The following is a 13,085-nucleotide window of genomic DNA, read 5'->3' as shown; positions in this document are numbered from 1 at the left end:
TCATGAGTCCAAGTGCTGGCCCTGTGTAGAGGGTTCCCATGTGCCTGGGAGAGTTGGCAAAACGTGTCTTGAACTCTGTCAGAGTATCTTTACTTTGCTATCAGCACCCTCCTTCTGCAGGAGACTCTTGATGGCATAGAAGGGCTTAGACAAAAATACAAAGGAATAGTTGATGACATCTTCTTCTTCATCTGTTTGTATGTGATGATATGTAGAGATATTCATATCTCTTGCAACAAATTGATACTTCCAGTAATTAAGGAATATCTGACCAGATATGAGGGTTTTCTACTTACACTGAACAGCTGTGGATTGCTGGCAGTTAACACTCTGGGTTTTTTACCTTATGCATTTCTGTGACTGAAGATGTACAAGAATTGGCCTCTTCGCCGGGAAAAGACTTTCTGTGGCATGGTAATGATTTTTCCAAGTAAGATAATTAGTTAAACAGTGTAAACAAACAAAGACACCAAACAAGTATTTTTTTCTATAAATTAGTAGCATTTTTGGGTTTTTTTAGTAACTTAGATAATTCACTCTATGCTTTCTGCAAAGATACAACAGCAGTTGATATATGATTATCAGTTACAAGTCAGCAGTATAATGGAAGGAAACAGGGATCCTCAAAATGCATTGTGCTCTCTCCAGAAATAAACAGATAAATCAGAGCATCAGTGGAATTCTAGGAATTTGGAATAGTAACTTGCTTGGCCAACTTGTCGCCCTTAAACCTCTTTTTCTGTAGGATAATGAAAAATGAAACCACAACACTATAATTAAAATGGTAGAGCTTGGAACTTTTTGTTAATATAAGCATATGAATGTTTCAGCTTCTGTACATCAGACTGATGCTATGACCAATTTGTTTTAAGTTGGGGAAAAATTCCAAATGATCATATACGTAGATATTGTTTTAGAAATTAAAAGCATGGATCTTTTTCTAGTAGATTATTTGCTTTTCACATAGAAACATAGAGTGATGGAATTTATGTTGTTGATTATCAGGTATTTATTGCAGTCTGTGGTGGGAGATGGTCAGTCTGGATTTCCTTAAACAATTCAAGTCCAGCAGAATGCTTGGCATTTGTTGCTAGAAGAAAGCTAAGGGAACCCACAGAATGCACTCTGTAAGCATAGATATGTGCTAACATTCAGGCATTGTCTTGACAGAAGGAGTAGAGCAGTGATGAAAGCCTATCTCCACAGTGATTACACATTTTGGTGGTCTGTAATTTTTTTTTCCCAAATAAAGACATCCTTATACAGTTTTTCTTTGCCCCACAGTTTAAGTGAATTTGAAAGGTTCTTCAACTAAACCTCAACAGAATTTATTCACTGTAGCTCAAACCTGAATTTCTCCTGCTTTTTTGGTTGCATCTCAGTGTTCCTTTTCATCTCTCCGGTTTTCAATTTATAGTTAAAATTACCACCACAAGGTGGAGTTCTGAACTTTCCAGCACGAACAATCTCCTCATTACATCAAAAAGGAACAAATGCAATTTCTTCTTAACTATTGCACTGCAGCCACAGTGTCTGTCATAGTGGTTGGAAGAGCTGCAGGGCCTGTTGTTGTCTCATTGTCAGATTTAGAGACCTTCTTTCTCTCCTGCAGGCACTGAGCAGAGTTGACTGTGGCTCAATAAACCTGGGCCAGGCCCCAACACATGGCAGTGATTTGGATTCTCTTTGGAGTGCCAGGTGCCAGAACACTTTAAAAAAAATTTTACTCGTTTTTCTGGCTTCTGGACTTATTCAGAGGTCAGGTGCAAACATGTTGGATGTACCAACTGCCCTGGGTACTTCTCCATACAATCCCACACACACCACAACTCTGAAATATCCAGCTTTTCAGCAGACCTCTGGAAAATAATCTTAATTATTTTTCTGACCTTAAAGAAGAAATGAACCATACAGAACAACATGCTCCTAACAAAAAACCAAAACAAAGCAATTCAGTTTCAAGGGTAGTCAAAGGATATCCAAAATCTTGAAAATTCTGAACTACTGTAGTCAGGCTGCAGGACAAGAGAGGAAAAAAAGAGGGGAGAAAAAAATTAGGAGGGTGTCTTCCCTATAGATTGTTCCTCTGTGGAGAAAACAACCAAGATGTGACTATTAATCATTCTCAGGAGATGGCTCCCAAAGCACAGAGTGCCTGCAGTACCGAATGCAGACACCAGACTGGTGTCCCAACCAGCAACACTGTCACATCATTAGCCCATCCTGTGAACTACATCACCATGAGAACATGCACTGCAAGGAATGTATTACTGGTATAATACAGACAAAAACCCACAAATATGAGAGCAAATAAGTCCACATTGTAACTAGCAACTGTTAAACCAATGCAATGAATGCTTCTATTACTTTTCTTTTAACACCCCCTGGTCAGATCTGTCCTTATCTCAACCCTTTGAGCCCCACAGTGGGTGCCAAAAAGGACTGTTGTTTTAAGCCCAGCTGGAGATAAAACACCATGCAGCCACACTCTCAAACCCCCTCCCTGAATGGGGAGGAGAATTGAAGTAAGACTTGTATGTTGAGGAAAGAACAGTTTAATAATTGAAAATACAGTAAAAAAAGTACATAATGAGAAGAATTACAATAAAAAGAATAAAAGAAACACAGCCAACCAACCAAGTGATGCACAATGCAATTGCTCACCCCCTGCTGACAGATTCTAGATCTTCCCTCCTGAACCCAGGTTGGACTCCCCTTCTGAGTAACTCTCTCAGTTTATATAATGGGCATGATGTTCTGTGGTATGGAATAACCCTTTGGTCTCCTTGGGTCACCTGTCCCAGCTGTGCTCCCAGCCAGTTTCTTCTGTGCTCACTGCCTAAGCATGAGAAAAGGAAAAACAAAAGGGGTCTTTGACTAAGGATAAACACAACTGCTCAGAAAAACAGGTGTTTTGATCACCATTCTCATTCTGAACCTGAAATGCAGCACTGAAACAGGTACTGAGAAGAAATGAACTCCACCCTAGCTGAACCCAGGACATTCAGTTACATCTGAAATTTGCTAGAATATTTATAGGTATAAACATACACTAGAAGACAATAACTTTGTGGCTATTTAAGTAGTCTCTCTAGACTTTAAAGCATTTAGTGCTGGTTTTGAACCTGGACTTTTAATGTCATATTGTAATGTATATGCATAGGTGACAGTCTCAGATTTTTTTTTCTTTTTCATTTTTTCTGTTGACTAAGAAACACAGTTTTGCAGCGTATCAAATACATTGTTTCATATGATCTTTTTAGTGCTTACAGAGAAGGAATTTTGTATCATATAGACACTCAAATGTTTTGGAAAGAAAATATACACTTATTACCCATATAAAAAATGAAGTTTTATTAAGTGGGATTTAGTAAAATTGATTAGCTGCTTAAAGGAATTCTATTATGTATTCTAAGTTGTTGAGAATAAATTATTTCTTCCTTTGAAATTCTGACAGGATTTTCAAACACATATAGATTTATCAAATATATAGTTTTGAAGGAATTTCTTTGTCTTTTCTACAAGTACTGGTTTATAAAATTACCAGTGTTTATAGTTTCTTCTAAATGACTACTTTTACATATGCATAATTCAGAACTCAATTTGAATAGTTTGATTTATGTCTCTTAAACATACATCCCTAGAGTCTGAATAGGATGGCAGCAGTCTTCTTTCATGAGACAATTAACTGATGGAGTTGATTGAAGGGCTTTAAGTCGTTGAGCAGCTGCTGTGGTGGTTGTGGTGCTGAAAGGACAGCTCATGGCAGGGCGAGGCAGCAGCACTGCAGGAGGAGGATAGGGCAGGGGGCATAGAGGGCATTAGGATATAATAATTATATTGAAATGATCAGAGAAGAGTTTTTTAAAGTTCTTTTTAATAAATATCATTGATTATAAACAATTCTTTGTAGTATTTTTCTTTATGGAACACGCTACATTCTAGGATCGTGGAAACATTTAGGAGGGTTGTGATAAAGTCCTTGCTCAAAATGAATCTGCTTTATTGCTTAGGAGAAAGCAAACCAGGATATTGGGTATTGGGCATTTTTATTTATGTCTCTTGTTTTTCCCTTTATTTTGTTAAAATAAAAACATGATGTGATATGTCTCTCAGCTTCCCTGCAAATACCTTTTTTTTGGTAATGTCTGGAAAGTGATTTTACTCTGTTATGTTACTCATTACTGAGGAAGAGTTCAAACTATTAATCTTTAATTAAACAAAATAAAATCAGCAGAATTTTAAAGATGCAATTAACACTTTGCTCTTATTTTTCTTAACCTCTTTACTCAGTCATTAAGAATTTAATCTCTGATAATTTGAGCGAAGTTTGAAAATCATATTGATATTTTCATTTTTATATGCTATATGCATGTTGTACATGAATTTTAAAATGTTCCTTTAAACTTTGTTTTAGCAATAAATATTGTAAGCTGCCTTAGCTCTAACTTCTGTTAGTACTTTGCAAATTTCTTTTTCTTATAAATAGACCACCAAGTAGGTGTCATTTTTTGTCCTTATCAAATAACATAAATTCTAGATAAAGTTTTGGAGCAAGAAAACATTATCCATGTATCTTATTGCCAGGACTCATGTGGAGTTGACTGCAGTAAAATTTCTGTGGATGTGGAAGCTCATGGAAGACCTCTTTGCCATGGTGGCTGTAGACCCATGTGGTAGTTAGTATTGCATGCTACTGCTCAGCTGAACAGCAACAGCTTCTGTCACCCCCTTTTCTCAGAAACAGTCTCCTTTGATTGCTTCCACTTTGGTTGAGTTTTGACTAAATTATTATGATGAGTCAAGATAAAATGGGCACAAATTGAAATGCAATTTAAAATTTTTATTATTATTATTTGTAAGGGTGTTTGGACACTAGAAGAGGATGTTCACCAGGGTTTGGTGATCTGCATCCTCACAGAAAATTCTGAGTTACCTGTATCCCCAGCTTACCCTGCTATGAGCAGGGAGATTTGACTAAATGCTCTCCAGAAGTTTCTTTTAACTTCAACTACTCTGTGACTCAAAGACTGTAAAATGAGAGGAAATTATCTGTTACCATGTGAGATGAAGCTACATGAAGCAGACTCATGTTTTCATTTGAGATTCTAGGTGATAGCTAGCAGTGATTCCTCAAACCTTTCTCACTCATTGGGCCCTTGTTTTTTGTGTGAAAGTCAGAAAGGCCCTGTGTTTTCCAGCAGGCAAGCACTGACACAAAATAAACCAAGCAAAATCAAAAGTAACAGAACATTACTCCGCAACTAAATTTCTGACTGTATTTTAGTATTGTCATATTATATCAGAGATTATTAACACAAAGAAGAAAAGTATCACCTTTCACAAGAGTGAATGTGCTTCACATGCCATTCTCTAAGATCTTCCCCCCTCTATGCTGTTGACAGTCTGTTAGTTCCTGATAAAATTAGCACAATGCTGATCATGACCAAATGCCAAGAGACATTTTATGGGTTTGGTTTTTTTTTCACTGAGTCATCATGACTCCCTTCACTGATTTTGTTGATGGTGGTTGTCCATTTTAAGTGAAGCCATCCATTTTAACTGATTCAATTCTGAGACTCTTCTCATTGAGATGATCATCCTGTGAGGAATGACGAGTGCTACTGTCTAAACCATCACCACTATCTGGGGCTCCTACAGCTCGCCTAGCTCCATATGTTCATATTTAACTGCTTAACTTTCAGTTTCCAGTATGGGATTCCTGTGGCTTTCTTCATTAGTGTTTGGCCAGGCACTCCACACACTTCACAGCAGAGGGCCCTTGCTAACATCTTGTAAGTGGGCTCTCTGGTACCCGCTGTAACTTCTGTAGTCTTTCTTTCCAGATTGTCTGAAAAGCGTCCTGCAGGCTCCTGCACATTCTAGGCAAAGGCTGATTTTCTCATCAAGTAAGGATTTTTCTTCATGTGTGCACTTCTTGACTTGCCAGACATGTGAGCTTTTAGTCAATCCTTTATACTGTCCCTTCTAAACTGCACATAAATATAGCTATTCTAATAACCTCTGTGCCAGTGAATATGGATTTTTTGTATAGGGGACTGTACTCCTTCTTAGTGGGAGATATGCAGACTGCTATTTCAAAAAGTTAAAATACATTTATTGATATTGTTATAGCTTTTGTATAATTTCAGATAACAGAATAGTTTTTCCCAGTCAGCTTTATGTATGTGGGAACAAAGTAGGGCAAAGAACCTGTTCTAACCAGGTAACATGGCCTGATTTCAGTATTAGGAAATAGTCCCAGGGGGGATTATATCTCCAAGAGGGTGCTCTAAGTGTAAAGTCTTCCTTTAGCCCTTTGTTAGAAACAGTTCCTACACTCCTGTTTGACTGCATTTCACCTGGAACTAGGAACTATTAAATCCTATTATCCTTTCATTTGAGTGCACTTCCATTTATCTCTACCCAATCCCTGTGTCAACAGTGTCAAAAGAAATAAAAGGAGACAAATTTATGGTACAGGACAGTTTTTGTCTTTCACATTGGTTTTTTCTTTGACATTGGGTTTTATGAAACAGAATGATCCACAGGTTAAATCAGAGGAAGTTTTGTGCATGTGCAAACATGAACAGGTAGCTATGATGGTAGTGAACAGGCAAAAAAATCTGACCCTGTGCTTGGGAGAACCAGAGAAAATGAGAAACTATTCCTGCAGCTGAACTGAGCACCTAAGCTCTTCAGTATCAAGAGTCTCTTTTTCTCTAACCTGATAATTTTGCTAATGTACAGTCTATCTTCCTATTACTTTGGTAATAAAAATTATAATAAAAATTACCCAGAAGTACCGACTCATTGCAGTTTTCTGGTCCTGTAGTGAGAGTATGAGCAGCTTAAAGAATATTTTATCTAAATTTAGACCTTGATGTAGTCTGTAGGGAACACATATCTGATCTCTAAGAATAGGATGTTCCTTAACATGCTAAGGTTGCTAAAGGCAGACATCTCAGGAATTTCCAGTCCAAATAAGGATGTGTGACTTTAAGTGCACACAGAAAGGACAGAGGGAGGGCTGAAAGACAGACAATTGATGGGGGAAAGAGGAAGAAAGAAAAGAAAAGAAAGTAATAGAGATGGGGAGAGAGGTGATAGGAGATTCTGCAATACGAGTTTTTGAATAATAAGTGATCTGAATAATTGTTTGAACAGTGATCAAATGTGTTAGGCTCAAATGGATCTGAGGACACTGTCTAGTCTATCCTCTTATGAGAATTAGGATCACCCCAATGGGATTAACTTATTCTTAAACATGTGTTGAAATGTGGATTCACTATCAGTAATAAACAGCTCCATTATTTATTTAATTGTCCTGACAGATGAGCTGTTTTCAGTTAGCATCTAATGTAACCCCCTTTCCTATCTTGTAGGTCTAATTAAAACCAGGCCTAATTTATCTGCATCTTTCTTAAAAGATGAAGCCATGAACTGAGGAAAGTGCTGTTGTTGGAAATTCAGGAGACACTACCTTGTCTTCTGTTTCTGCCGATAAATTCCGATACTATACTTCCCTTTGTTACAATAATACTGTATTTTTTGGATCACTATTCACTTTGTAATCCACCACACCATCATACCATTTTCCATTATTTATGCAGTGTCCACTATTTTCTCTTTTTTAATTGTTTGGCACTTGAGAAAAAATGTAATGCCTGTGCTTCCCCTTTGCCAAAATAAAAGATAAGTTGCTGTGTTCCTGATTTAGAATAATCCTGTTATCATTTGTTCAGATCTATGAATTCATTAAATGACTGCAAAACTAGAAGTATCATCTATCTATCTATCTATCTATCTATCTATCTATCTATCTATCTATCTATCTATCTATCTATCATCTATCACGTCTCAGTATCATATATTTACATGATAATAATATCAAATATATGCCATATTCTCTTCTCTGATATTCAGGAATAAGTACATTACTGCAGTTGTCCCTCCAGATCTGACCTCATTACATCTAGAAATACAGTAGTGTGTCCTTTTATTGCAGAAATAGTTTACCCACAAGGAACTATTTGGGGAATACAGCTAGCCTTTCTTTTTCTTCTTTTTTTTTTCTTCCCTTTATTCTCAAAACAAGATTTCTCTGTGTAATGTACATTATCTGAAGGAAAATATTTAGGTATCAAAGTCATGTTCTGGATATGATGCCTTCTGTTCTGAATGTGATGATCAGGGAATTCTCTTTCATTGCTCTCATATATTAGTACCAGTTATGGTCCATATAACTGTCATTGTTTGAGTAACCTGCAAATCTGTTGCTGTAATGAAGCTTCCAGATAAACAAAGTTATTTTTCTTTATTACGTCAGTGATTGGATCTACAGCTGAACAGAAAGGCTTATTGTGTAAAGATCTGAGGTTATATGTAACAAATTTTGAAATGCTGTATATGGATAGGAGAATATAGTCATGGTTACAGCAGTGGGCAGGAAATCACAGTTTTGAGTCTTGGCTGTGCCACAGACTTTCTGTGTGACTTTGGACAAGCTACTCTTTGTGCATTAGCTAATAATACTATCTCTATCTCCCAGGGGTGTTGTGAGAATACATTCATTAATGTTTGTAAGGCACTTGGATGCTATAGCAATGGGGCCATATAAGCACTTAGAGAAACAATCCATTTTTGCAACAATGTGCATCTCCCTGACTAAGGACTTTTTTGTTGGAAGTTTTTCATAGATGCTTGTTATGAATAAATGCACTTTATAATGATACAGTGAGGTTAAACTGCCTTTTGGAGTGCAGTTTCACTTTAGTATTCAGAACAGGTGTAAACAGTCATAAGTTAGAGAGCTGTTCCCAAAGAAAGAGAATACCATTTTTAGTCAGACATTTGAATAGAAAAGATACCTCTCCTGATTCATCTAGCTCAAAACATGGAGGATTATTTACATCTGTAGCTGTCTTGCAAACAGTTTATTCTATTTTAAGCACTTCTCATTACATTGTCTAAACTACCTCCTCAGGCAAGTAATTTCATTGCCTAATTGCCTTTAAAGTTAAACAGTTTGCTCAAAAGTCTACTCTACTTTTTCCTTGTGGATATAGGCTGTTCTTTCAGTCTGTCCTTTCTTTCTGAAATAACCTTCACTCACATGTGTGAATTCAGACACATCACACAATGACACCAGGTTAACAAGGTGCTCATGGGAGGTAAATTGGTAAGCCACTATAACTTCATTTTAATTTTCCTGGCTGAGTGCTGGTCAGTGTTAAAATCTGAATGTGGGGCTCAGGACATTAGCACCAAGGAGCAAAAAAAGAGTATTCAATATTCCCAAGGCTTTTGGAAAGGACTTAGTGAGAGATTTCCAAACTAGGGCTTGTTTTGTTTTTATTTGTAGACAGTAGTAGCAGCAGACACATTGTAGAAGTAAAAGATTTGGAAGAATGTGAGCTGTCAGTAATAATAATTGTCAGTAAGGACAATGAAGAGGGCTCTGCAACTTTTGATGCTCAGAAAAACAAATATCTGTTGTGCTTCCATGTAAACCTTTCTAATTTAGTGGTTGAGTGCAACAAAAATGTTTATGAAATCACCATTAGATGACAGAGACTCTATAAATGTCCCAATGGTGGGCACAGACTATGTCCTTTCCTACTGCATTAAATGTAGAGAATTGACATGGTCTTAAAAAGTATTGAACTGTAGGAATTCAGTTAATTGCAGTTAAATAGAAGATGTAAACATACAAAAGAACAGGCCTCATTCTTGCTGGGGTTCATGAGGTTGCTTGCATGCCATGAAGTCCATCTCTCCTCTATTGTTGTTTGAATATGTAGTGAATAGAATTGCTTTTAATAACATTCCCATATGAGTGACAGTGTAAATGCTTCTCAAGATGAGTATTATATTCTGCTATGGTTGAGACTTTCCTCACAATGCAAGAGAAAAGAGCTTTGTAATTTTTTTTTTTCCTTTTCTCTCTGAGTATTGGGTATTGAATAGGGTTAATATCCTCTATTATACATACATAACATATACTATTCTGGACAGAAGAAGTATAAAATGAAAGAAGTATACTACTGCAGTGTTGTAAAAGCTTACCACAAAAGGAGCCACAAGCATCAACTCCCAATCTTCACTTGAATTCACAACCATCAGGCTGCTCCCAGTGTCATGGGTTCTTATTTTCTGGATTTAGCAAAAGACTCAGTACCATCTTGGTTTTCAGTTTTTTTGTAAATGCAGGACCTGATTCTTTATCAGAATTCAAGATTCTGTAATTCAAGTTGATGTATGATTGAAGAAAAAATTATCAATTAAGTCAAGAGAGGAAGCTTCATTTCACAATTGTTAGTGAGCCAATATTTTGTCTCAGTTGTTGTACACTCTAACACCTTTTCAATTTTTGGTTTATTCATGTCTCTGGTTACTGAAAATTATTTTAGTAAAATCCATTGTTACCAGAAATTTCCTGTAAAACTACTTTGTCATAGTGCAGCAACATTAAGATATCTACCAAAATATTCAGGAAAACTGTGACTCAAAAGACTATTTTTATCTTCTCAAAAAATAGGAAATATTTTATATTTTGTGTCAAATTAATCCTCTTTAAGACATGGTATGAATCACACAAAAATAATTGGGATGCTAAAGATTACTGTAATGTGGAAAAAAAATTAAAAGGAAAGGATACCCGTTTTCAAAACTCAGGTCTGACAGTCAACCAATTAAAAAGTATCGCCACTAACATTGGAAAATTCAAATTTCTGTTAAAGAAATTTTGTTCTATGTTGTGTCTGTCAGAAAGAAGATGATACATATTTCGTAGTATACCTGGAAAAATAAAAAAAAAAAAAAACCAGTGAAAAGCAATGAAACTGTTACTGTATTCCTCCTTTTTTTTAAGGTCTGCCTTCTTGAGAATGCTTTTCTGTATGAGAAGCAGCAGGGTACATAATCTGGAAAGACTAAGGCCTTTCTCTTATGGCATGGTAAATTGCAGCTATTTCTCACAATAGGAGGTCATTGGTCATATAGGGATTCTATACATTTTGATAGGACATTATTGATAAAGATCTTCATACCTTAGGAATGTCTTTAGGATTGATGCCAGTTGCACATGTTTACTTCAACCAAATAACTTCTGATTACTTGCAGATCGCCTTGCTGATCCCTCGGGCGATACTTAATATACAATTAGATGTTATCTTGCTCATACTATTTGATATTTCAGTTTACTACATAAAGTACACACCTGCTTCTTATATCCCCCTTTTATTGCTCTGAAGTGATTTTGAAAACAAAGTATTTTAAAACCTTATGGTTCCTAATGGAAGAAAATAAAGATTTGTTATGTTTAGGCAAAGAGAAAACAATTTAAAAAGAAGTTGTCATTCAAAATAAATCCAAGATATCCTTTTTAACCATAACAATTATTCTACTAAGTATACAGCTTTTTACTAGCCCCTCAATTCTAAAAGTAATTGTCATGTGTTTTGGGAATTCCATCTGGTCGGAATGTATAGAATTCAATTAGTTTTCTGTTGGAAAAACAAAAAAATTCCGATCAAATTTCTTCATAAAATTTAAAAAAAATCACAAAGCTGCACTTAGATCCAGTATTTAGCCTGTATGTTTTTATTTAAAACAGTTTTCCTATGAAGGCTATGACTAGGTAGGTGCTATGTACTATACTATAACTGCTTCATAGGAGAGATATGAACACTTAAAGTCTTTCAAAGAGAAAAGAAGAAAGTGTGGGGAGAGAGCCTCTACCAAGCTTCAGTTGTGTCAGAGGTGACTGGATGTTTTTGTTTACATCTGAAATGATGCAAAATAACTCTTCTAAACAACGGTAAAGGTCAATTTTTTAAGTACTATTCTCAGCATCTTGAAGTAACTTTCTCATAGAGTAGGATGACTGCAAGGGAAACACCAAAGTCTTCAATTCTAGACCTTCAGGTGTGTACACTGTTAGACCCACTAATGTTATAGCTTGTTCTGTGTTCGTTTCCTTTTGCATTTTCAGGCATGATTTCAATTGAATCATTTATGGTTCTTCCATTCAGATTATAACAGCTATTTTGGAGCGGATAACCCTCAATGGCTGTATATGAGACATTGCCCGGGGTGCCTCCAAGATGCTTTTGAGCTGGGTAAGGAAATCACTGAGTGTTGACACATTCTCAAAGCACTATGGCATGGATTGAGAGCATAGTTTATAAACTGTGTTACTGACCTATTATTCTGTTGTTTACTGACAGAATAGACTTCAGTTCCCTCTGAAATGTTAAACAAAACAAAATAAATATTTTTCTTAAAAAAAAAGGTAACAAGTATTTAAAAAAAATAATAGAGTATATAATGTGTATGTGGTAATTCATGCATGAAAACTTCAATTCATCATTGCCCACTTCTGATAGGTCTATTTTAAATATAGTAGCCATTCAATGTATAATATTATGCTAATCTAGTGCCTATTACACCTATATATTAGTACACTGGTGTGGTAAATAAGACAGATTTTTATGGTGACTTTAAGGTCAAAGCTGTTTCTGCAGGCATGTCTTAACCAATCTGCTAGTTTAAGATTTATACTCATCCAAGCTGTAATGCCTGTATCATCCTTACTATCTATATATTACCTTGCACACCCTTGTTCAGTCAGGAACAATTAGTTATCATGGCTCATCTCCCCTTTCATTTATGTACAGACAACTGAAAACTTAAGGGCTTGTGAACTTTCACCTGTGGAGTACATAGGCTGTTGATGTGGGACTTTCACTGACTGTACTCTAAGCAAGCTTTTTATCTCTTGTTTAAAAGCCTGAAAATGAGTATGATGATGATTGAGACATTCCAGGACAGGTGTGATGCTAAAACCTCCAAGGACTTGGCACTCTATTCCTTCCCTATTTAAGGTTAAGCAGTGTCCAAGGAGAGAGTATATTCTGCTGTAGAGAAGGATGTTTTATTTCTTACAATGTTTGTATAATGCTCTTTGTAATGCCTTGGCTGAAATGCAGCTGAATCAGCTACAATATCTCCATGATTTTTACAGAAATTAGTTCAGTCTCTGCACTGTCACTGCCCCATGACCCAGGGGTCATATTTTAGTA

The 13,085-nt window shown here is 36.1% G+C and overlaps 1 protein-coding gene across 13 annotated transcripts in view; it reads left to right on the top strand.

The window, feature by feature from the left end:
• Nucleotides 1–13,085, top strand: part of TAFA5 (TAFA chemokine like family member 5) — a 505,501-nt gene that overhangs the window by 89,995 nt on the left and 402,421 nt on the right. For 11 of the 13 annotated variants that reach the window (XR_013182463.1, XR_013182468.1, XR_013182467.1 and 8 more), the window contains exon 2: nucleotides 12,036–12,122. The exons of the other annotated variants lie outside the window; for them this stretch is intronic. Coding sequence is in view for 5 of the 11 variants with exons in the window: in XM_077179074.1 (XP_077035189.1) it covers nucleotides 12,036–12,122 (87 nt within the window). In the remaining 6 variants the exon portion in view is untranslated. The remainder of the gene's footprint in view (nucleotides 1–12,035; nucleotides 12,123–13,085) is intronic. 13 annotated transcript variants of the gene reach the window in all.

The sequence above is a fragment of the Agelaius phoeniceus genome, chromosome 5 (assembly GCF_051311805.1).
Source record: "Agelaius phoeniceus isolate bAgePho1 chromosome 5, bAgePho1.hap1, whole genome shotgun sequence".
NCBI classification, from domain to species: domain Eukaryota; kingdom Metazoa; phylum Chordata; class Aves; order Passeriformes; family Icteridae; genus Agelaius; species Agelaius phoeniceus.
The sequence above is the reverse complement of the archived record's forward strand: the minus strand, read 5'-3'. Positions and strand labels throughout refer to the sequence as shown.